At 35.5% G+C, this 26,214-nt stretch overlaps 1 protein-coding gene across 1 annotated transcript; it reads left to right on the top strand.

Moving 5' to 3' along the window:
- The first annotated feature begins 1,030 nt into the window (after positions 1-1,030).
- Positions 1,031-26,214, top strand: LOC125646068 (choline/ethanolaminephosphotransferase 1-like). Its single transcript, XM_048872201.2, has 8 exons — positions 1,031-1,413; positions 4,196-4,343; positions 10,602-10,743; positions 14,572-14,656; positions 18,033-18,164; positions 18,643-18,801; positions 20,449-20,574; positions 21,472-26,214. Exons 1-8 carry the CDS (start codon positions 1,189-1,191, stop codon positions 21,598-21,600), a joined length of 1,146 nt encoding a protein of 381 aa, XP_048728158.1. The 5' UTR covers positions 1,031-1,188; the 3' UTR covers positions 21,601-26,214.

The following is a 26,214-nucleotide window of genomic DNA, read 5'->3' as shown; positions in this document are numbered from 1 at the left end:
ACGTATGCTCCTCTAAGGGAACGTACGTTCCAGCCGTGGCGTGCGACGATGTTTCCATTTGACTAATGATTTATCCGATGCATGACCATCAGGTCACATGGGCTAAGCCCGTTTTGGGCCCGAACTCTGTGATACCATAAATATATATTTATGGTATCACAAGAGTTCGGGCCCAAAACGGGCTTATATTTATGATATCACAGAGTTCGGGCCCAAAACGGACTTATATCTATGGTCACAGAGTTCGGGCCCAAAAACGGGCTTTATATACTTATGATATCACAGAGTTCGGGCCCAAAAACGGGCTTATATCTATGGTATCACAAAGTTCGGGCCCAAAATGGGCTTATATTTATGATATCACAGAGTTCGGGCCCAAAACGGGCTTATATTTATGGTATCACAGAGTTCGGGTCCAAAACGGGCTTATATTTATGGTATCACAGAGTTTGGGCCCAAAAATTAGTAGTACTTATAGTGTAAAGATTAATGTTCATTTGAATAGTATCGAAATCCCCCGATCTATGAATCTTCAAATGGATGATTTTGGCTGGTCATTTTTCGCTTTGTGGAGCATTTTGCGCGCATTCAACCAGAATATAAGATAACTCAGTTTATCTTCGAGATGTATCTCTTTTTGTTTGAGATATATTCTTCTTAGTTGAATTTTTTATGATTTTAAATCTTATCTGCCTTTTTCTTTTTTTTCTTTTTTGGAATTTTACATCATCAGAGACATGTATTATTCATTCCATTATTATTATTATTAATTGGCTTCATAAAAAGGTTACAGAAATATTAACAGTTTTCCGTGACATTAATATTAAGTGTATTTATATTTCATATCCCCGTGTGGTTTGAACCTCACTCCCCCCCCCCCCCAAAAAAAAACCCAGACCAAACAAACAAAAACAAAACAAGAAAGGGGGGAAAAGACACACACACACCCCAAATAAAAGAAATACACCCACCCCCCTTAACAATAGACCATTATACGATCAAAACTTTTGATATTGCCCTCCCACAGAATTTCCGGCTGCGCATGTGCAATGACTTCTCGCCATGTTGTCATGTTTGTTTTGGAAGGCTGAGGTCATAGTACACTGACAATGTGCAACACATTGGGTAAAATTGTACTACCATAGAGGTGCAGATTCTATAAGATTTCCTGGACATATCAGTGAAATAATGAAAGAGGTTCTTACTCAAACACAGTTAAAAAATTTAAAAGAGCACAAGTACAGTGCTACGGGACAGTCGCTTATTGAGCCGTGGTTCCAAATTTACTGGCGATGGCTGATTGAACAAGTTCCCGTGACATGGGCACCAAATAGCATCACACTGCTCGGACTTGTTATTAACATAGTGACCACTCTTCTATTAGTTGTATGTTCTCCAGACAGTGTAAGAGAGGTAAATATTACGATTAAATGTTTATTTCCGGTGTTTCGAACGGGCAATTTTAGGGCAAATCTCAAAAGTATTACAGGCTTAGCACATTGAAAGGTGTATGACTTTTGATAGGAAAACAATCAAAACATTGATTGTGAATATCATATTACCAACGTCTTAGTACGTGTACATCACTGTTATGATTACATGGGGTTGTCAACACGATAAACATAGACAAACACACGATGGAGTGTCACATGAGGATATATAGTCATCGACCCCTAGCCTGTTCTTTATTTCCTATACTTGAATTGAAATACTTCATAACCAGCTTTATAGTGCATATATGAAGGAGATGCGAGATCTCATTATGAAAATCAGGGTAAAACAATGGAGTTATATCATTAAATAATACATCATAAGGCTTAACATCCAAACATAGTCCAAAGTACAGGGCCATATTGAAACTTCTCTGTGTAGATCTCTCTATAGAGGCCTATTGGTACAAGTGCTGGAATGGGCCCACATAGGGGACACATAACTTTTGTTTATCAAAGAAAATGCCTTCTTTTTTTTTTTACATCAAGGCTAATTTTTTTTTTTCATCAAGTCAATATTATAAGCATCATTGATGTTGTAATTGTAGCACTATATGTGAATTAATAAGATCATGACTTTTTGTATTATGCCTGAAACAGCTAAGTAATGAGTGAGAAGGACATCACGTTGGAGAACTTTCAAAATTTCTTTCTTAAAGTAAAAGCAAGGCAGCTCCATTACTATCTCAGGGTCACCACATATTTGAAAAAGGGGTTGGGGGGAACCAACATTTTGACATATCATAGACTTAGTCCACTACCCAAAGTTTGTTGTTCTGGGTAGAACTTCATGACCTAGATGGCTATATTTTGAGGACACACATTGACACAAATCAACTGATAAGGTTTAAGGGACTAAATAAAGAGCTTAAACTCTCAGAGAGAAAAAAGTAGATCATTAATTATTATACATGTATATATTATTTTTTAGTATTACAATTCAACATTGTATTATGAATATTATTTACGGATATTTTTAAGGGTATTATACTGTATACATGTAATTCAAATAGTAAACTTTCACTTCACAAATGATCAGTGTGCATGCATGTGTAGATATATTAGAACTACCTGATTTACACATGTGTAAGATTAACTCCATGTTACCTGTGTGATGTATTTATTCCATCCTTATTGCTAGATTAGGTCAATTATATATAAAAGAATAACATTACTCATTAATCCATATTGTTATTAGGTTATAGACTGTTACACAAAATCTAATTAAAAGATATAATTAGAGCACTGTGAAATTTTTTTGATATATATTAATAAAGGCGAGAAATGTTCGTGTCCAATATGTACAGTAGCTGTTTGATATTTTCTATGAGACAAGAATGTTAGCATTATCAAAGCATGGCCATCACCTAGTGAGACTAGATGATGACGCCCCCTGCAAAATCTGTTATATGGTGTAGATTATCTCAAATAAAAGTTCCATTTTTAGAGCAATTGGTGAAAGAGAGAGAGAGAGAGAGATCAGAACGTACACAAAAATTGTACTAGGAGCAGGGAGCCATTAGGATATCCTTCATAAATTCAAATGCAAGTTTCAGGATATAGAGACTTAAACTATGTGACACAAAGAGTGTAAAGGACCTCAAGTCTCTCTTTACGTAGTGAATATATATATATATATATATGATTGTCTATTTTAAAATCTTAGGGCTATGCTTGGATACAGAATGAAATTTGTGTTGAAATGATATGTCAAGTTTTAGATTATAGTTATTCTGAATTTGAGAGAAATCAGTAGTTAGATATGTTTAATGACAAGATGAATATTGCTTTACCAAACATGTGTCCATTGCAACTGGATTACGCTGTTTATTTTTGCAAAGATCAGAAAAGTTCTGCAAGGTTTGACTTAATGCTCAAACACTATAAAGGTACCATAAACATGCTCAATTGTGTGACATACAGACAGAAAGTTAATTGTTTTATTCTCTATGTACATGTGCACATGCTTTGTTTGTTTTTTCTGTTGATGTCCTCGATTTGCTAATTTGTTTGTACTGATGGAATAGAATGTGCTGGATTCGCATATCATGAGGAAAACTTTATCCAGATCAATATTGCAGTGTCTAAGTCTTTTAATATGGAAAGTTTTGGTTTCATTGCAATACAATGTTGTTTGACATCACAACTCCATTTTAGCTTATCTCTAATTAAAATTGTTCATCATTTTGTTGTCATCAACATCACATACTTTTGACATTCTAGACTTCTCTGGTACCACCAGTCCAATTTTAAGCAAATTTGGCATAAAGTAACCTAGCATGAAGGGAAATTCATGTTTGTACAATGAGGGGACTGTTACTTCCTTCTAAGCATAGATAATTGGGAAATAGTGAAATTAGGGTAAGGTGTATCGAGAATCTTTATTATCAAAAATTAATGGAATGGATATACCAAACTTTGCTAAAATTATCCATACATAGAGTAAAAACCATGAGCCGCAGGGCTACAGAGAGTGGTTGTGAAGTTTTTAATTGGGGTTCAATATTAGAAAATGATCTGTAAATGTCTCCTTATTAAGAACCACAAGTGTCTGGTAGTCGCAGGTTTAAAGTAAGTATAAGTTATGAACTGATTCTGCGATGTTTACATACAGAAGAATTATGGGTATTTCTAATCACTGTATTAATGAATGTTAATCATTACATACTGACATTTCGCATGTACTTCTATGAAACTTTTGACAGGCTCCTGGATTCGTATACCTCTTGTGTTCCTTGGGCCTGTTTATCTACCAGTCCCTTGATGCCATAGACGGAAAGCAGGCCCGCCGAACCAAAACCAACACCCCTCTAGGAGAACTGTTTGACCATGGGTGTGACTCAATCTCAACAGGTAAAGAAGTACTTTGTGTTTGAAAATTTAGCTAAAGCTATTTGGCTTGCCTTACAGACTTATAGGGGGTGATTGAGGTCTTCAATGGTAAATGATAAGGCAATGGATATCGCTGGTACAGTAAAATATGGTTATAAGGAAGCATGAAGGACAACCAGTTTGGCATTGTTATAAGCATAATTTATCATATCCTGTAAGCTATTCATTAGTTTTTTTACCATGGGGATTAAAAATCACTTCATTGTAAGGATTAATTCATTATAAACATGTTTGCTATAACTGGGCTTTACTGTACAGTAATACCTGGTAATTAAAAGAGATCTCAGTCTGTTAATGACAATCATTGTACATTATACATAATTTAGGATAATCATGTATACGATTTTTTGGTTACAATATGATAAGGTTTTCATGAAATAATCCTGTGTACATGTATGTTCAAAGTGATTAAGATAAGAAAATGAACAATTTTTAAGTTTTTGTCTGATAAATCTTAACAAGTCAAAGTCACAGAAATGAAGTATTGCAGAATATGCGCAGTAAACATTTTATGATTGCATGTGCAATATACTAACTAAAGGTTGATTAACTTTTTTCTCATACTCAGTAATACAACTAAAATATCAGCAATCATTTATCGATGTATGATTTGATTCAACGAAAGCTCACTTCCACCAATGTTGCTTTAGAAAAATACACCAAATGTAAGACATTTACAGTCGGTGATAATACGGTATTCATATTGTGTTCTTTTCAAACTGAAGTACAGTACTATGCTAATATCAATATATACATTATTACGGTCTTAATTTTTCACATCAGCACGATCAGATTAATGGTGTTCCATTTTGCTGTGTAAAGTGTATACTTTTCTCCAAACAATCTTGTATGTACAGTGATATTCCCAAGGTCACATTCCTGGTCAATGTACTAGTAGATACAGTGGTCAGTGATAGAATTGATGTGCCTAGTTTCTCTCAGATTTGATACTGGTTTATGATGATAAGATTAGGAGGCACAACATCTTCTTCTGGTGTGGAAGCAATGTAAGGCCTAGGGGGTTGTTCTGTCTTTGTATGTCTGTCTGTGTGTATGTTACACCCTTCAATGATTGCAAATACTACTTTACTTTATAGGTTTGTAATGAACTTAACCACTCCACTGACTTTCAGTGTGGTGGCCAGGAGTTGATACAACTTTGCTTGTTGTAGAAGCTGAATAAAGTACATGTATGATTTTAATAACTATCGAACTCATATCTCCATTCAATATCATTGACCAGTTTTAATTTCACAGTTTTGGCATACTGTTGCAAAAAGTGAAAATTAAACTGCAGCAAAAATGAGGCAGGATACAGTATTTATACTTCCTGTGACAATTATTACCTGTTGAGGTATACTAGGGTGAACTAATCCCCACCCCCACCCCCTTTACACACACACCACACCACTATGACCATTATCAAAAAAGACCAAACTCAAATCATTCCTTTCACAATACAATTTGATTAAAGTCAAAATGTACTAACACCTCCACCGCAAGTTCCGAAGTGGAAGACCAAAGTATTCTTTAAATTTGCAGGTTGTTTAGTAGCATTTATGACTGACTGCATGCATTAAGGGGTAATAAACTGTCATTAGCCTCTGTCCACAATGGGAGACTCACTGATCATTCGGTTTCCAGGATAGCTAAGCTAGGAATCAATAGAGATTTCCTGTCTGATCACTTTTGTCATATTTGCATTTACATAAATCTGTATTTTAGCATACATATATCAGACCGCTAGAAAGTTGTAGCTTGCACAGAAATAAGTGTAAAGCGATAACAACTTTGATTTAATTAACATGATGTATGCAAATGTCATATTTCCTCTTAGGGTGTACAGTTGCAGTGCGTCATCTGTTATCTATAATCAAGTAGAATGTATTGTATCCGATACTTGACAGTCAATGCAGGAAATATTGTGACAGTTTACAGAGTACTATTTCAGTCCACCTTCTCCCTCTGATAACAGTTCGTTTGATTCACTATCCCGGTTTAACTGGATACCCTCCAGTGTTATTTATCAGTCAAGCTGTGTAACAGGTTGTAAGAGACTTTGAGCTATTACAATGCTTTAGCAGTGTGTATTATAACGAGTGACCTGGCGAGGTGATGGAGGCTGGTCTTAATCACAATATAGTTGATGTCTATATTTATACAAAGAATAGATGCCTAGTGAATTACGTAATAGCCGTCATATTTAATTGATACTAACAATCCATGTGGTGGAAAATAAATTGCATCATTTATACCTGACTACTGTAATATGTACATATTACTGGGTGTACGGTTCTGTAACAGTTTCGTTATTATCTTTGTTTACAAGCTTATCCCATCGGTGCTCAGCATGCAGTGTGCAATTTTTTGTTTTAATACGGGATGTCCAAACTATAGAATTCTGGAATTCTTCAGAGAAACTTAAAGAAGTTACGAAAAGTATGCATCACTTTTGCAACTTTTGTACGTTAGGAATTAGTGATGGTTAAAGACAATTCATTTCTGATACAAAAATATCTGCCTGAATTGAAAATTATTTTTCAGAATATCACAAGGGAATACTCTAGAACCAAATACATGAGTTATTACATTAAATTTGTGATGTTTGGTTGTGGAAGACAACACAAAAAAATCACAGTACTGCTTATTTCCTCTGCCGTATGTGAATATTTACTCAGTTTGTCAGATTTTCTCATGTAATTATAACAACCCACCACTATGGAATATGATATGATAATCACGTTTTATGCATTAATCTCTAGGCACGTAGCAATGAGTGGGTGGGGTAGGCTGCTGCTCTACCTGCCCCATTTTTCTTGTCGTGTGATGTACTTATCCCATTATTATTACATTCAGTTTATTATTAATTTTTACATGTAAAGATTGATTTATTAACTGATCATTATTATAGTAACTGTGAATGGTAGTAATTTCGTGAGGTTGAACAGATAAATTGAACCCAATGTACCGAGTGTACAGGATATATACCAGTACAAGTTCAATAACCCTTATAGAGTATAGAATCAGGATATTTATACTGTACCAACACAAGGTCAATAACCCTTATAGAGTATAGAATCAGGATATTTAACGTTTCAGCATTTACATATACACTGTAGTAAATAACTGTTCATGTAGATTCATGTCTGATACATGTTAAACAACCTCATTCTTAATTAGGGCTCTCCACTGTTCTATGGAAAATCCTATTGATATAATTATTATTTTCTTCCATCTTTTCTTTTTGTTGTGCAAGATGTATCGTCAATTAAGATCCACTACTTAATCATTTGTATTATGACACCAAAACGAATGATATTTTTACATTGCAAAACAAAGTATGTCTTAGTTTGATGACGGCTGACACTATCTTCAGTAAAGTTCTAGAACTCATGGCTTGTTTATCAGAATTATAGAAATCAAACTCCTTAGTAAAAACATCTTACATAAGCAGCTGTCTGACATGTTTTATACCGATTGTTAGACCGTACTTGGCACATTGATTTTGATTACGGATAACTCCGTTTACCTGATCAGGATATAGGGCTCATGGCGGGTGTGACCGGTCAACAGGGGATGCTTACTCCTCCTATAGGCATCTGCTCTCACCTCTGGTGTGTCCAGGGGTCCGTGTTTGCCCAACTCTCTATTTTGTATTGCATATAGGAGTTATGGGATTGATCACTGTTGGTTATCTTCACCTTACATAAGCCTATGACGGGTGTACTATGTACTGTTTCCCGTACTCTTGTTCAAATTAAACAACTGTGAATGCATTGTACTCGTATATATTTGGGTATGTACAAAAATATTTTAATGAATGACACAGTCTATTTTGCTCAGTGTATTAGATGAAACAGAAACTGTAATATCACGCAGATTTAGAACTTTTTGATTAATGAATCCTTCCACCATAAAATATAGTCCCTTCAAAACCCTTTCAAAATTTGAATGAACATACTTCTTTTTCAACTGGATAGGGTTTAGTAATAGATGTGTAATATGATTGCATCAATGGAATCTGTATTGAACCAGTATTTACTTAGTTGTAGCATCCTGCACAGTTTTGCTCAAAAGCTCAGGAGCTAATTTCCTTAAAATATATGAGGTTATGACCTGTGACACTTCACACTATCAGACTTTGTGAAGTGCATAAAGCATGCCAGCATAGCAGTTCATACAATTTCTAGATTGTGATTAAATACCTTTCAAGTTGAGAAAATTTCTCCAATTTTTAACAAATTGATCCTTTGATCTATGAATAATGCTGCTTTTCAGCTGCTGTAAACTTATAAAACATGAAATATGTCAAGCATATAAAAGTTTTTAACAAACTTTCATCATGGTTGGTTTTTATAGGACAATAATTATTTCTGGTGGATATCTATGTGCATGTGCTTAACTGTCTGTTTACCATAAAATTAGGGGTTGTGGTTTTCAATTTTAAAATCTGCATGTTTTACAGAATTTTTTGTGTATTTATATCTTTAATACTTTAATCATAAGAGTCTGAAGTTTTATCAATTAAATTGAAATAAAATCTAGAAAAAAATTATCCAATCCAGAAAAATTTATCCACCACCTTCTATTAAAATAAAACTTCAGACTCCTGTGAAATTTGATATTGTTAACTATTAGCTTTGTTACTGATCATGTACAGAATTATATTGGGTTGATCAAGGCTTAGACAGCAAGGCAAAGCCTCATCATTTATGGGCTTGATCAACTCAACATTTTAGTCTGAAGAAAAATAAATATTCATAGATGATCAGTAACAAACCTAATAACTATTATTTTGTTGAGGACGATGCCTGAACAAACAATTTATGACCTATTATGAATCCTTTATAAATTTAGGCAGTGTCTGGACTGTCTGCCATTTTGCAATCTATATTTAATAGCTAATGATTGTCAATGGAAATATTGTATAAGTGGAATTTTTAGTGAGACACAAATTTAGTGATTTTTCCATGAAAATGGGTTTTATATACTTAGTGAGAGCAAATTTTAGCGACTTTATAATTCTTGGAAAGATTACCTCTGATATCGATATTCAATTTTAGTGATCTCATCACTCTCGCTAATAAAATTAAATATTCGATAAAAATTCTGTTTATACGGTATGACTAGCAATCATGTGCTGAATTTTATCCATAGACAGAGGGTCATTCTAGTGTAAGGAAATATAAAATAATCTGTAGACCTTTGTGATGGAAATACAATTGTTTTGCGAGATTGATTTAAAGAGAAGGGGATGGTTGATTTAAGGGGGGAAAGGAATGGTTGATTTAAGGAGGAAGAGAGTGTTTGATCTAAAGGAAGACTCCAGGGAAGGAATGGGTTGAGAGAGAGAGAGATAGAGAGAGGTTGAGTAAAGAGAGGGGCAGTGGTTGATCTAAACAGAGAGGTAGTGGTTGATCTAAAGAGAGGGCAGAGTGGTTGATGGAAAGAGAGGAGAGTGGTTGATCTTGAGAGAGAGAGAGAGGGAATGGTTGATCTAAAGAGAGATTGGGTGATCTAGAGAGAGATGGTGTGGTTGATTTAAAGAGATAGGGGGTGGTTTATTTAAAGAGAGGTCAGAGTGGTTGATCTAAAGAGAGAGAGAGAGAGTGGTTGATCTAGAGAGAGAGGGAGTGGTTGATCTAAAGAGAGGGAAAAGTGGTTGATCTAAAGAGAGAGGAACTGATTGACTGAGTAGTTGTTATGAAGATGGAGAGTATGGATTCTGTAACTATTAGGAGTACAGTTTTAACTTTTTCCTGAATATTTTCCAAATATATATTTTTAGCCGAGTTGCAACGAAGTTGAACTCGGCTATTGGTTTGGTGATGCGGGCGGGCGGTTGGGCGTCAACAATTGGTTTCTGGATGATAACTCGAAAAGTTTACAATCTAATCAAATGAAACTTTGATATATTGTTGGGTACCAGGTAAGGAAGACCCCTATTGATTTTGGAGAACAAAGGTCAAGGTTACAGTGACCGAAAATAGATTGAAAACTTCAGACAAATATGGTTTCTGGACAGTAACTTGAAAAGTTTAAAACTGAAATTAGTTCTTCACAATTATAAATATGTCACATCATTCCTGACTTTACAATGTATCCCATGCAACTCGGCTCATGCACCCCTGGGTGCATATATTGATTTTTTTGTATATCCATTTGAATTTTTAGTTCTTTAGTTTACTCGTATACACTTGTTTTCTCTCTTGTTGACAGTGGTTGTTGGACTTGGTGTGTCCGTTGGCTTGGAGCTAGGCAGAAACCTGTACTGGATGATGTTTGAATTCTTCATGGCCATCTTCCTCTTCTACATGGCTCACTGGCAGGCATATGTCACGGGGACTCTACGGTTCTCACAGTATGTGCAGCCCTCTGTTTTAGTTTATAAACTTTTAGGCTTCTGTATCAATCAGGTGACCTATTGCTATTTGTGCTTGTCTGTCATTGTCCATTGTCTGTCATGAACATTGTAAAATATTCAACTTCTGAAGTGCCAAAGAACCTTTTTTTAGCTCAAGTGAGCTATTCTGATCAAAATTTTTTCGTTCTCTGTCGTCGACGTCGTCGTAAACTTTTCACATTTTCGACTTCTTCTCAAGAACCGCTGGGCCAATTTCAACCAAACTTGCCACAAAGCATCCTTGGGTGAAGGGCTTTCAAGTTTGTTCAAATGAATGGCCATGTCCCTTTCAAAGGGGAGATAATCACAAAAATGCAAAAATAGGGTGGGGTCATTTAAAAATCTTCTTCTCAAGAACCACTGGGCCAGAAAAGCTGAAATTTACATGAAAGCTTCCTGACATAATTCAGATTCAAGTTTGTTCAAATCTTGGCCCTTGGGGATATGATGGGGCCACAATAGGGGATCAAAGTTTTACATACAAATATATAGGAAAAATCTTTAAAAATCTTCTTCTCAAGAACCACTGAGCCAGAAAAGCTGAGATCTACATGAAAGCTTCTTGACATAATGCAGATTCAAGTTTGTTCAAATCATGGCCCCGGGGGGTTGGATGGGGCCACAATAGGGGATCAAAGTTTTACATGCAAATATATAGGAAAATTCTTTAAAAATCTTTTTCTCAAGAACCACTGAGCCAGAAAAGCTGAGATTTACATGAAAGCTTTCTGACATAATGCAGATTCAAGTTTGTTCAAATCATGGCCCCTGGGGGTATGATGGGACCACAATAGGGGATCAAAGTTTTACATACAAATATATAGGAAAAATCTTCTTCTCAAGAACCACTGGGCCAGAAAAACTAAAATTTACATGAAAGCTTCCTGACATAGTGCAGATTCAAGTTTGTTCAAACCATGGCCCCCAGGAGTTTGATGGGGCCACAATAGGGGATCTCAGTTTTACATACAAATATATAGGATAAATCTTTAAAAATCTTCTCAAGAACCTCTGAGCCAGAAAAGCTGAGATTTACATGAAAGCTTCCTGACATAATGCAGATTCAAATTTGTTCAAATCATGACCCCCAGGGGTAGGATGGGGTCACAAGGTGGGGGATCAAAGTTTTGCATACAAATATATAGGGAAAATCTTTAAATATTAGCCAAGGTGACTCAGGTCAGCGATGTGGCCCTTGGGCCTCTTGTTTTCTATTACTGAATTGTGTGCCCCTTAATCTATGCATGTTTCATACTACATGAAACATGCATAGATTAAGGGGCACACAATTCAGGGAACTTAGTCAAACCCTATAAACTGAGGCAGTTTAAAAAAAATAAATCTTTTTTTAACTGCCACTTGACAAACAATTGGTGTGCATAGTCTTTATGAGCAAGGCTGCATCTATCAAAATGACTCCTGGATCACTGATTTTGGTAATAGGTTGGGATTCTATGGCTCAAATAGTAGAGGTGCTTTATATTAGTATTTTAAAAATCTTGATTCCTGGACATCAGATAACAAAATAAGATGGCATGAGCATGCAGGTCTCTACCAAAACTGAAAATCATGTCTCCAGGGTTCAGGGATTTCTCTACCCAAACTATGAAAATCATGTCTCCAGGGTTCAGAGATTTCTCTACCCAAACTATGAAAATCATGTCTCCAGGGTTCAGGGATTTCTCTACCCAAACTATGAAATCATGTCTCCAGGGTTCAGGGATTTCTCTACCAAAACTGAAAATCATGTCTCCAGGGTTCAGGGATTTCTCTACCCAAACTATGAAAATCATGTCTCCAGGGTTCAGAGATTTCTCTACCCAAACTATGAAAATCATGTCTCCAGGGTTCAGGGATTTCTCTACCCAAACTATGAAATCATGTCTCCAGGGTTCAGGGATTTCTCTAACAAAACTGAAAATTATGTCTCGAGGGTTCAGGGATTTTGGTGCTAGGGTGAGGCTTTTATTATGTTACATAATAAAAGTACATTTTTTTTAATAAACTTCAGAACATACTGTGTATAAACTTTGTACAAAGTGGTAATGAGCATGGAGGCTTCTACCTGAATAGTAGAACTCATGTCTCTTGGGTGAGGAGTTCAGGTCCCAAGGCTTCAAAAAGGAAAGCTGAATGCCATAGCTATGCAGAGCAGGAAGCCCTCTATCAAAATTTACATTTCATGACCCCTGGGGCAGGGGTTCAGTCTCTAGGTTGGGACCAAAATGAGCATATAGCATTAATGTCTGTAATGTAAAAAATTCTACAATCTCTAGTTCCACATATCTGAATGGAAAACTGCATTCATTATTTTGCAGAGTAGGAAGTCCTTCATCGAAATTGTAAATTTAATGACCTCTGGGTTGGGGGTTCAGTCTCTAGGGTGGAGCTAAAATGGACACATTGTGTTAATGTCTGTAAATTTAAAAAAAAAAATCTTTCTATTTAGTTCCGCACTGCCATATCTGAAAGGAAAATTGAATATGTAGTTATGCAGAACTGAAAGTCCTCAATCAAAATTGAAAATTTCTTGACTTCTGGGGCAGGATTTCAATCTCTAGGGCAGGGCCAAATTGGACATATAGTGTAATGATATCTGTTATGTTTAAAGCTGAAATAAAACTTACTTCTGTCAAAATTGTAAAAAAACAACAACAACAACAAAAAAAAAACAAAAAAAAAACTGCCCCTCAGAGAAGGGATTCAGACCCCAGGGCAGGGCCAAATGGTATTAATTAGTGTAGTAGATAATTAATTGTTTAAATTTTAAAGTTTTTTTTACTTCTGCTAAACTGAATGCATAATTATTTAGAAAGACTATAAAGATGCCTGCCAAAATTTTAAATTTCTGGGGCCAAATTAGGCCATCGTATGGGCTAAAATCTTATGGTAAGACTGTAAATGTCTTTAATTGATATTATAAAATCCTCTTCAAGATAAAAGGTATTGAATGAAAACTGGACTCATAGTTAGACAAAGGATAAAGCTTTGAACAAAAATTATTGATTGCTATTTTCATCTTTTCAAAATATGAACACCATGTTTTATTGAGCTGTCCATCAAACTGAAGAGGTGGTACATGTTACTCAGATAACCATTAAGCCCCAAGGGCCCCTTTTTTGAAATACACCCTGCTTTGGATGTGCCCCACAGGGAGTACTAGCCCCACTATGACGGCTAGCTAGCTCTGGTTTGGTAAGAATTCTATTGGTAATTGCATTAAAGCAAATCAGTGAAATAGTTAAGGTTCTGCTTTCTTTCTTAACCCGTGGGGATACAGGTAGAATAGGTCCTCAGTATCCCTTGCTTGTCGTAAGAGGTGACTAAATGGGGCGGTCCTTCGGATAAGACTGCTAATATCGAGGCTCCTTGTCACAGCAGATGTGGCACGATTGAAAAATCCCTTCCTGCTCAAAGGCTGTAAGCACCAAGCATTGGCCTAAATTTTGCAGCCCTTCACCAGCAATGGTGACATCACAATATGAATGAAAAGTTCTCGGGATGGACGTTAAGCAATATAAAACCAACTTTCTTTCTTACTGAGACATATCTGTTGCCCTTACAATGGTTTGCATATATAACAGAAGCATTTTGCATTAAGTATCTTTGGTTTAGATTTGATATGGTCATGTACATTAAGAAGATGCCATAACTCTATGCTTGCAAATGGAAAATACTGTAATCAAATCGACACAGTTTGATTTAATTAGATTTTATTCCATACAAGCAATATTTTAGCTGGAGTTTTAAATTTGATGTAATTTTTTAATGTTATTTGTGTTTTAGGTTTGATGTCACAGAAACTCAGTTTATGATCATTGTATTACACTTTGTCAACTTTTTATTTGGATCTCATATATGGAACTTCAAGGTTTGTAATTGGATTAAAGTTAATAAACTAATGTACTTTTTGGTTCATGTAACTAGCAATTAAATGTATAATCAATGCTTCTGATAGAAGTATCGTTTCGAATTTTTTGGAGAGAAATGTGAAATGGTTATATTGCAGAAATACTGATCGAGTTCTTTGAAAATTTCTTTGATAACGATTTGTCAGACATAGGGCCAACAACATTTAGAATTGTGTCAAAAACATCCCCAAGCAACAATAGCAACCTTCTATTCTAGTCTGACTAAAGCCAGCCCTCTATTTATGCTATGACATAGAGCGATATTGTAAACAGAGGTATGGCATTAATCAGGCTGCTTTCTCAAAGAATAAATGTAATCAACGTCAGTTGCTGAAAACTACTCAGTGTTCATAAATCACTTAATAGAATTTGTGTTCAATTTATATATACAATGTGTTCACTATAGCACCTATTTTAGGCCACTATTAAAAAATTGTTTGTTGGGCATTAGCCGCCCGATCCTCTCAAAAGGTCGCCGACCCAAAAATTTTTTTATTGGTCCAACAGCGATGTTTTTTGGGTTTTTTTTGGTTATTGTCCGGTGCGGAACAGAACTGAGTTCGAGCCGGATTTTAGCCGTCCGAGTCAGTAAAGCGCTTGACAGTCACCTTGCTTCCTTGATGGTTTGTTTCAAAATGTCCGACCTGAAGAGGACAAAATCGTACGCAACTTTATGCGTAAATATAGAGTTTAAAAACTCAAAGGAACGAAGCAAAGCCAATAGACTGCTTGAGTTTGACATGGATTCAACGTGGATAGAGGTTTTGGAAGACACCCTAGCAATGGGAAATGACACATTAAAAAAAACCGACACGGTGGATGTTAGCATAAAGCAGAGGATGACTAAGAACTAAAGGGTGCATACACAGAACAATACAAAAGTGCAAAGCAAAACTAATTCTTATTTATAAAGTGGTGCAAAGTGGTGTACTGATGAATAGTGATGTTATATACAAAAGCAGATATATAAATATGATAGAGCTGAATATGATAAGGCTGGCACATATGTACATTTAAAAGCATATTTAATTAATGACAAAGAACTTAGCTAATGATGAGATATAATATAGCAAACAAAATATACAGATATATTTAGACGATGTACAAAAAATTCCAGCAGCACTGACGTATGTGGGAGAACAATATTTAATGCACGCAAAAAAAATAATCCTGACCAAAAAAAAAAAGCCTACCTACCTACCCATCATCAAAGGGGTAGGGTAGGCAAACGCCCAACAAACAATTTTTTAATAGTGGCCTTATATATACAATGTATTCTCTACAGCACCTGTTTAATATGTGTATATATATATATATATATATATATATATATATATATATATACTACTCAAAATTTGATAAGGATCACTAGGTTATATGTGTGTAATTTACCACTAACATAACAAAAGACATAAATTTGACTCAGAAACGTGGTTACTCAGGCTATGAATGAAAATTCATAAACGGCATGAACTTTTATCAATATGGAATGCTTGAAATCTGATAACCACACCAAAAGGCATTTCATTACAAAAAGTTAACAGCAAACCAGAGAAAGAATTACACAGTTTTTGGGGATAGTCCATCATTACACTTAATCGATGAAGTGTCAATACCGGGTATGGCCTCCCCTTGCATCATTGACGGCTGGACTACGTCGAGCCATGCTGTCAATAAACACCCGGACGTTTCCAATGGGAAGGTTGTTCCACTCTTCCACGAGGGCGTTTCCGAGCTCTGCCAAAGTCGTGGGTTGTGCTCTACGGCGTGAAAGGGCAACCTGCAGCATGTTCCATACATGCTCAATCGGGTTCAAGTCCGACGAGCGCGCTGGCCAGTCCATACAGACAATTGTCTCCTGCTGAAGGTACTGCTACACCACCCTGGCGCAATGAGGATGGGCGTTATCATCTATCAGGAAGAACTCAGGGCCAACAGCACCAGCGTAGGGTCTGACGTAAACATCGAGGATCTCATCCCGGTACCGCACCCCCGTCATTATTCCTCTCTCCAGGATATAAAGATCTGTTCTTCCATCCCTGCTGATTCCACCCCAGACCATGATGGAACCACCACCATAACGGTCATGTACACTGATGTTGGCATCATGGAAACGTTCACGTTGTCGTCGCCACACTCGGTGCCTCCTGTCTGTAAAGTCCAAACAATACCTGGACTCATCGGTGAACAGAACTTGAACCCAATCATTCTGTGTCCATGTGACATGATCGTCAGCCCAGTCCAATTGCTCCCGCCGGTGTCGAACAGTCAGAGGAACTCGGAACACATGCCCTTCTCGAGTTGAGACCTGCATTGTGAAGCCGATTCCTTATCGTCTGAGTGAACACATTCACCCCCGAGGCGTTCAGGAGGTCGTTACGTAGGCTGGTTGCTGTCCAGAAGGGATGTCGTCGTGTCTGAAGAGCCACAAAATGGTCTTGGCGTTGGGTTGTCGACCTCTGACGACCACCCCCATGTCGGTGTACTGCTGTACCAAAAGTTTGCTGTCGGTTCCAGGCCCTGTTTACAATGCTCTGGCTGACGTTTAGTGCATTTGCATCGTCACATTGTGAATAGCCAGCGTCAAGCATTCCAATACATCTGCTCAGTTGTTCTGTCGTCAGGCGACGCCTTACACGTTGAGGGGGCATTGTGTTGATAAATGTAGTGTAAACACTCAAGTGAGTTTGAAATTTTAGAAAGAATCAGACACCGATGCCTGAATGAAAATCGTGCAATGGTAGCAAAAGCATGAACTGTGATGAGAAACGCATTTCCCATGGCATGAAATGCACGTGCAAGTTTGTTGAAGACGTTTTTTATTTCACTTGGACACAATATTGCCAGTTATGCAGTTATTAATTTTTTAAATATAAAAATATCTATGATCCTTATCAAATTTTGAGTAGTATATATATATATATATATATATATATATATATATATATGTATATATATAATGTCAAAAAATGAATGAAGAACAATTGTTAAATAATTTAAAAGAATAAAATTCAAAATGATCACACAATAATCAACGATCAGTTCCTGCTAGTACTTTCGCCTTACGGCTCTTCAGACAGTTGGGAAAGATGCTAGCAGGAACTGATAGTTGATTATTATGTGATCACTTTGGATTTTATTCTTTTAAATATTATACATATATATATGCAGTGTATTTTCTACAGCACCTGTTTCAGATCTACAGTCCTTAATTTTACAATATTATATATATATTGAAGGTTATTATATAAATGATGAGATGCATAGTAAAGGCATGCAAAGAATTGTTTACTTTTTATTAGAAACATAAAAATTAACAAGTTTTTATATTTTCAGTTGCCTCTATTAGGGATTCCGCTACGTATGGCTATGGTGTATTTTAGCCTCGGTCCTGCATTTCTTCAGTTATATAACAACGTTGGCATCATTTTACAAGGTGGCACCGGGAAAAATAAGTCCACTATAGCTGTAAGTGTGGTAACTAGTAACAGAATATAGTGACAGTTCATACTGCGTACGAATTTCTGATTTATTATGACTTTGGTCTTAAAATGTTCATTATCTGGGGCCCATAAAGGTGAAACTGAAATCAAAAGTAAGCCCATTTAGCTTTATGGCTCCGGGCCTGCTCAGAAAGACTCTACAATTTATTTAGTATTATAAAAAATGCAAATGTAGGCAAACCTAGAATGAAAGTAGACACCGGCATATTTTCACAAACTTTACAGAGAAAACTTCAACAAATTAAGAATATTGGTCTTCTTGAATCGTCGTAAGACCTTTCATAGAATGGGCTCCTGGTTCTTGGGGCCAATACACTTCTTTTGAAAACTCGATACAACCTGATTGTATTGTTACATGTATATTGTGTATGATTTGAGCTTTATTAATTATATGATTTTTTTGTATTTTCTCTCTTTATTGATACTAAGTTTGACATTTTCAGGGAACCAGCACGATATTCCCAGCATTTCCTATAGGAATTGTGATAGCTTTAGCTGTGATGATAGCGCACAAATCTCCATCACATTTATTTGAAAATAATCCCTGTCTCTACCTCCTTAGTTTTGGCATATTGTCAGCAAAGGTCATCAACAGATTGATAGTAAGTGTATATCATAGCAATGAAATTAATTTTACAGTCAGACTGATATGAAAGGAATACAAAACAGATATTAAATGAGTGTTATACTGATTTCTATGTCCCTGGAATCGAAGATTTAGGGGCATATAGTTTTTGACCTGTCTGTCTGTCTGTCTGCTTGGCAAATAGATTTAACCTTTGTCACATGCATCTTTTACATTGTAAGAGGTAGATCTTTCATATCTGGTATTCACATGTGGGAAGACCTTTCCATTTACACCAAAACATTTGAACTGGTGACCTTAACATTGACCTTTGACCTGGTTCCACTTTGTTGTAATCTGGAGCAGGCTATCCAGTGGCCCTAAAATTCCTAATTTTTTTTTAGTTTTGCTATTAAGATTCCTTTAAAAACGTTGAATTCATGGAAGAAATCCTTTTTAAAAAAAGCCCAAATTTTCCATGTCATTTCCTATTTTTTAAAAAATATATTTCTATTCTAGCAATTTTGAAAATGCATTCAAACTAAATGACCAGTGGATCCATGTGTCAAGCTGTTTATTGCTTGTGACTCTGACAAAGATGTGACTATTAAGGTCATAGCCAATAATATCTGGAAAACGCCCTTCCTGCACGTAGAGTATTTTTTGTGAGTTTCTTTATTGTCAAATTTGCAAATTAAGACAATTTAAATGTCTAAAACTGTCCTAATTTAGTTATGAAATTCCCAATTTTAGTCCTAGATTTTTGTAATTTTATCCCTAAAATTAGCCCTTATTTTTTGTCCGAGAGTGCTGGACAGCCTGCTGGGGGCATCCACGTTTCACAAACACATTTTGTTTTTTCCTGTACTAAAATATATAATGATAGCTTAGTGCTAAGCTTTACGTCTTTGGATCATGACTTATCACAGACATATACATGTAACATGGTAACTGAAGTTTGTGGGGTATAGAGAAACCGAGAAACCACCATGACTATCTATCTGTCTGAACAGTCCTTATATGGGTTGTAGATTTGTAACAGAAAAACTTATTGTATATTACTTGAGGGTGCAGTTCTTATCTGGGCCACAGATTTATAAAAGTGTTTTTATGATCCTTGCCAATGTCAAGGTAATTAGAAAATTAAATCTGAATTCTCTGTTTGGACTATGTCTTTGTAGCAGAAAGAGATTGGAGACTCACAACTACAGACATTACTAATGACCTGAAGGTGTGTCATGACTCTCAATCATTGTCACTGAGAAAAGGTTGTGGTCACAGAGATGAGAGTTTTTATGCACCTGTTTTTAGACCGGATGTATTATGGTATAGCGATATATGTTCATCCATCCATCTGTCCATCTGTTCAGGGTTTTCTGTTTCTATTTTTCTGTCACTTTTCAACCTGAGACTTGCTGTGTAGCTTCTTTGTGGGTCCCTCTAGATCATCTGTTTTGACTTCTCTTGGAAGAGTTTTGTCCCTTTATTTGGAGGGTACATAATTTGTCTAGCTAATTCCTCCAAAAGTTTTCTAGTGAGGATCTTCTTATTATACAGAGTGTTTATGAAGGATTGTTATAATAAAGCTATGATCTGAAAAACTATGATGCTTATTGATGTAGTGACCATCTCAATGAATTTGCATGATGGAAGTCTTAATTCAGATTGATTTTTTTTTTTACAGGTAGCTCACATGACTAAGAGTGAAATGGACCTATTGGACTCGGGAATTTTAGGTCCACTTCTCTTGTTCTTAAATCAATACTTTAACTGTTTAATAAATGAAACATTTGTCCTGTGGATTTGCTTTGTAAGTATTATTAACATTTTATCCATAAATTTTTCAACCCTCAATGATTTTAATTTGAGTATTTTGAAAATTTTACAAGAAATTTTGACCATGGGCAGCCATTCTCATAAGAGCATAAAAGATATTGTTATACACCTTCATTTTCTTTCCTATATAAAACTAATACGATTTAGAACCAACATTTTAACTGTTAAACCAATTCTCACACTCATGTCTATTGACCAGTCAACAGTTTACAAACTGTTGACCGGGCAATAGTCTGCCTTCTTTCCATTGGCTACGCAAGTCACATGATTATTGGTCAGCTGCTTTGCTTACGCAACAGCGAGGTTCAGTGATTTAACTGATAATGAAATACAGAATTTATTAGATGAAACGCTACGCAGGAATACGAAAAATGTAATGATTGATTATTAATTAGGATATTGGGTATGTTTTCTTTTAAACTAGTGGATACGTTGATAAACGTACGCAATTACACTGTCTCGTTAAAAGTTCGAAGCCAATGAACCATGTGCATCTCATAAAAACAACCTTCAAAAAATGAAGATGTATAACAAAACAGTTATAGACTGTGTCCTCGGACAGCAGCTGTTTTGTTTGACCTGAGAGCGGATCTGTTGCCCTCAGCCTACAAAACAGCTGTTGTCCTCGAGCCCAGTCAATAACTGTAAACTGTTAGATACAGTATTTCACAAAAAAACCTCTCATTAATTTTTAGTATCTTGAATTCTAAAAATAGCATGATTATAACCCAGAGGGCTAACTTCATTTTGGTAACAGTTGCAATGACCCTCAGTTACAAAATGGGAATAAACTCTGTGGAATGTACTGTTGATTCAGTAAGAAAACCAGGGGAAATTCATATGAACAAGTTGAAACCATTCTGTTTTTCAGTTTTACGTTTCCCAGGACATCTTGCGATATTGTATGGCAGTGTGCCAACAGATTTGTCAGTTTTTAGGGATATATTGTTTTGACATTGTGACACCATATCATGGAAAAAAGTCCGGTAAGCAATCATGAAGAAATATGTTGGCATCAAGTCAAGATGGCAGGGTACGAAGGTCTTCAGACAAATTTTCAGCGTAAGAACAATTCAGGCCAGAAGAGTTGCCGAATTCAACTGGAACAGATGCTTTCATTTTATTGTGTGAATGAGGTGGACAATCATCCAATCATGTGATTTTTAAATTTCGGGGTATGAAAGTGACAACTCGTGTTATGGCCAGGGTTTACATATTTTATAGCTTGTTAGGTATCAGTTTATGCTTCTTCTTTTTTCTTTCTTTTTTTTTTTTAAATATATAGCTTTCTACTTTGCTTCATTGTTTTTCATTTTTAAAATATCGTTTGTGGAGTGTTTGAGAAGTTGGGTGATTTAGTCACATTATGCAATACATTAAGATATATACTCAGCCATTTCCATAGTAACACAGTTACTCTGTTGAACATATTATTGGACATTGTCATTCACTAATATTACGTTTTGATATATTTTTTCTATAAATTCTATAGAGAATATTTTGGCTTTTATTAAGCCCTAAAAGCTCACACTGTAAATGTCTGGGTTTTACATCACTTCTGATTGCAAGTAAAGGTGGAAACTCAATTGTGACATCACATCTGTTTACAAATAATAATGGTCATAAATATTTCGTCTGCTTCTGGTAATGTTAATGAATGTGCACTTCTAGAATTAAGATTATACAGAATTTTAAAAATATTTGATAAAAAGGTTATTGACTAAATGTTGTGTTTGGGTATCTCACTTTACTGCACAGAGACTGGGCGGGCATATTTGCCAATATTAAGTCACTATAACCTATAATTATCAGCAGCTGAGAAAAGTATAATTGAAAGATAATCATATTCATTGTTTCTTTTTAAAAAGAAAAGCTCAATAAAGAATGCTAGTCTCATATAGCTCAAATAAGAAGTGAAAAGACCCATTGGTTAGAATGAATTGGATTTGGAGGCCGAACATCACAAGTCTGGCTGCAGATCTGTAACCAGTGTAATATCACACTCACAGAACACTCAATATTTGGTTTACCTTGACAACCTTTCACTTTTTAACTATATATTTCAAGTTAATGATTGTCGAGGGTTTGATATTTACCATATTTAGGGGGAATGTTCATTGCCAAGTTACTATATTTATAAATCTAGCATGGACCCATGCATTGAAAATGTCAGTGATATATAGTACCAGTCGCGCTTGTGATATACTGCAAGTGGTCTACATTTTGAAGAGGAATTCCTAGTTAATTCTATTCAGCAGGTCAATTTCTAAGAATTTTCATAGAATATGTCATCGACAGATGAGATATTTAGTATAAATCAAGCCTTACTTTGGATGCTGTATATTACCTATGTTTTGCAGATGAATGACTAAGGTCTTGTTTTTTGGAATAAGTTTAATTTTAACTTTAAATCTTGTAGCTCATAATTTTATGTTCATGTGTAATGCTGCTAAATCTCTTATCTGAGAAATGTTGTGATACATATGTACATGCAACATCTGAGACGTGACTGGTACATGTAGTGTAAAAGTGTTATTGCTGTGTGTTACTCTCGATATTCTTAAAATTCTTGTTAATGTAAATAGTAATAGTATGTGTGCAGTCAGAACTGTTATAAACTATTCTTACCTGATAATCCCAATTCACCAGAAACAGTGTTTATCAGATTTCATCAGAGGGTCAAGAGGGGTCAGGATCCCAGCTGGTATTTAACAAAAAATACATTTTTTGATGCAATTTAAGGTCAACAGGTATGAAAAATTTAAACACTTGATTGGTCGGACCCTGGATGAGAAAAATTGTACGAGTTCTTAAATTTCTGAATGCACAGATGTTTGTGCTGAATTTATATGGTACACGGTCTCTGTTACATACATACTTCTGTGTCTCACAAACTGTATTCTTTATCACCCATGGAGCAGTGAATGGTAATAAGTAATGAAACTAGCTGGTGGATCCAAGTTCTGTATGAAGAATTTATTCAGAGATAGGAACTGTTGTAAGCAGGCTGAGATGTCATTGGTGCTGCGATTTCTAGTCCTGCTTCCGAGTTAGCTAGGTTAACGTCCAGCCATTTTAATCTGGTAGTAATTGTACACAAGGCGGGTAACATTCCATAAGACATTACATATTTTTGTATCAATGCCAGAAAATGAAATATAAGATTTGTATTCAGTAGGTTAGGAAGATGCACTCATTGAATTGCATGATCAGTTAATACAACTACCGGTGTAATCAGTTTGTAAGTCAAGAGCCTTAGTTCAAGTTTACATTGCTGTACAGCACTATTTATTGTATTATGAGCGTGTTTATATGAATAATGTCAAAAGATTGAATTAGAATTTTATGTGTTGTCTGTGGAATTTTGGTCACATGATATCTCAATGAGTCCCAAACATACTAAGTATTCATTTGCAAGTTCTTGTATTTCAGTTTTTACCAAAAAAAAATTATTAATATGATAATATATCAGGGCCGGTATTCATATAGATTTTAAGAATAATCTTATACTTGTACAGTCTAAGACTGTATATGAATCCCAGCCCAGGACCATGTCAGAAATGAAGCATTTTAGTATGTGCAGTCCTTTTTTCCCCACTGAAAATGTCATTTGCTAGTGTTTTGTTCTAAATACATTGAGTACATTGGGTAACATGGTTTTCCTACCAGAGAATCATGTTAGAGAGAGTAGCAACAGAGTAATCAGGTCCTGCTATTTGCACTACAGAGAAGAAAATGATGCAAGAATGTGCACTCTTTATCAAAAGTTCGGGGAAAAGTTGTGCATTTATGATAACCACTGGCACTTTGCGATATATAAATAGCATGTATAGAGAACGCTGGGTACAAAAACTTGGTTAAACTTTGTAAACCTTGTGTGAAAATATCAGATGCCATTGTTGGGGATTAGATAAGGCTATTTCTACATAATAACAAGAATGGATGCATCCTTAGTCCCTGTATTTGGCATACACATTTCTCTTGTGGCCCTCCACAAGTGTTTTGAGTGATCTGAATTACAGTGTAACTGCCATTGGTTTCTCGGAATGGTTCAATCTTTTAGATTCGCCATATCTGGTACAACATTGCTCCCTATTGGTCTCAAAATAAGTATTGATAATTATGGGGGTCTCAATTCCTGTATAAGGCTTTCAACTTTCAACTGGCTAAGAAAAAAATCTTTTCTCTCTCTCCAGAACCAGTATGCGCCCTTGTGTTCTTTTCATTTTAACTTGATTGAAGTTATTTGGCCCCAGTATTCAGGCTCCAGAAAGCCTTCAGCTCTGGTTCAAAGATATTGACTAATGAATACTTCTAATACTGGAAAATATTCACACAAAGGGCCTTTTCATTGTGCTATTCTAGTTGTAAGCTCATTAACAGAGGAAAAGTATCATTACTTGCCAGGGATTGTTCTGTTTATTGTGCATGTTTAATTGTTATTTCCTGAGTGATATTTGATGGAAAGACAGTACTCTGAATGAAAATTATTGTAATTGCCAGATTTAGAAGTATTTATGTAATGGATATTCCCCCTGACAGTGTGTAAATCATTTATATGCAACAGCTTCTATAGATATACCCTAATTCCTTGAAAATAAACTGCGGTTTTATGCAAGTCACTTACCAGTAGTGTTGGTAAGAAAATGGGGCTTATTTTCAATTGCAAAGCCATCTTATTTTCAAATCAGTTTGAAAATGAATTTTAAAAAAGTACTGTTTCAAATTATTTAACAATCATGAAATAAAAAGATTAGATATAATTTTTCATGAGCTAAAGCTCAAGACAACTTTTCATGGGGTCAAAATTTTTATGGGAATAAAGATTGCAAAAAACTTGCAAATATCACAACAACAGCAGAGCCTAGGTAACTCACATGAGCAATGTGGCCAATGGGCCTCTTGTGTATTTAGAAAACTGTTTTTACAAATTGAAGGAAAAAGAAATTAATTATTTATATAAACGACTCCTTTTAAATTGCTTAATCAAAGTAGGGCTTGTTATCATAGCTGACTTATTTTATCACTGCGGGGAAATGGGGGGGGGGGGGGGGGGGGGGGTTATTTTCAAAACTAGCTAGTTTTCAAGGTTTTGGGGTACATTGTATTCCTCCACTATGATGGGCCTTTATATGGAGACATGCTATGAAATAGAATGTTTAATATTGTAGCCATTCTGTGCAAATAAATCAGATAATCTTTATTATACATGATATATTTCAGGCACTAAGTGATGTTTCTCCTGTATATTTCATTGTGTAGGATTGATAACTTCAGGATCTACTTCAGTCATTTGGCAATTTGATTTTGAAATCCACACTTTATTAAGTGTGTACTAGATGCACTTAGTGAAAATTAAAATGTTCACATCATGATTTTCATGATGTCCATTTTATTCATTTGAAATTGTTTAGGTCTAGTTTAAAAGTGTACCATAATAAAGGTCAGTCTATATTCATTTGTCCCTCTCTCTCTCTCTTCCCAATAAAACAATGCAAAGTTTTTCTTTTTGAGTTTTCAAAGAATTTAGAAGTTTTTGCTTTTTAATTTAAAACAGTTGTATATCTGTGATTTTTATTTCATCAAATTATTAATAAATATATTGATATGTGAA

The sequence above is a fragment of the Ostrea edulis genome, chromosome 6 (assembly GCF_947568905.1).
Source record: "Ostrea edulis chromosome 6, xbOstEdul1.1, whole genome shotgun sequence".
NCBI classification, from domain to species: Eukaryota; Metazoa; Mollusca; class Bivalvia; order Ostreida; family Ostreidae; genus Ostrea; species Ostrea edulis.
This window is presented reverse-complemented; position numbering and strand designations above follow the sequence as displayed.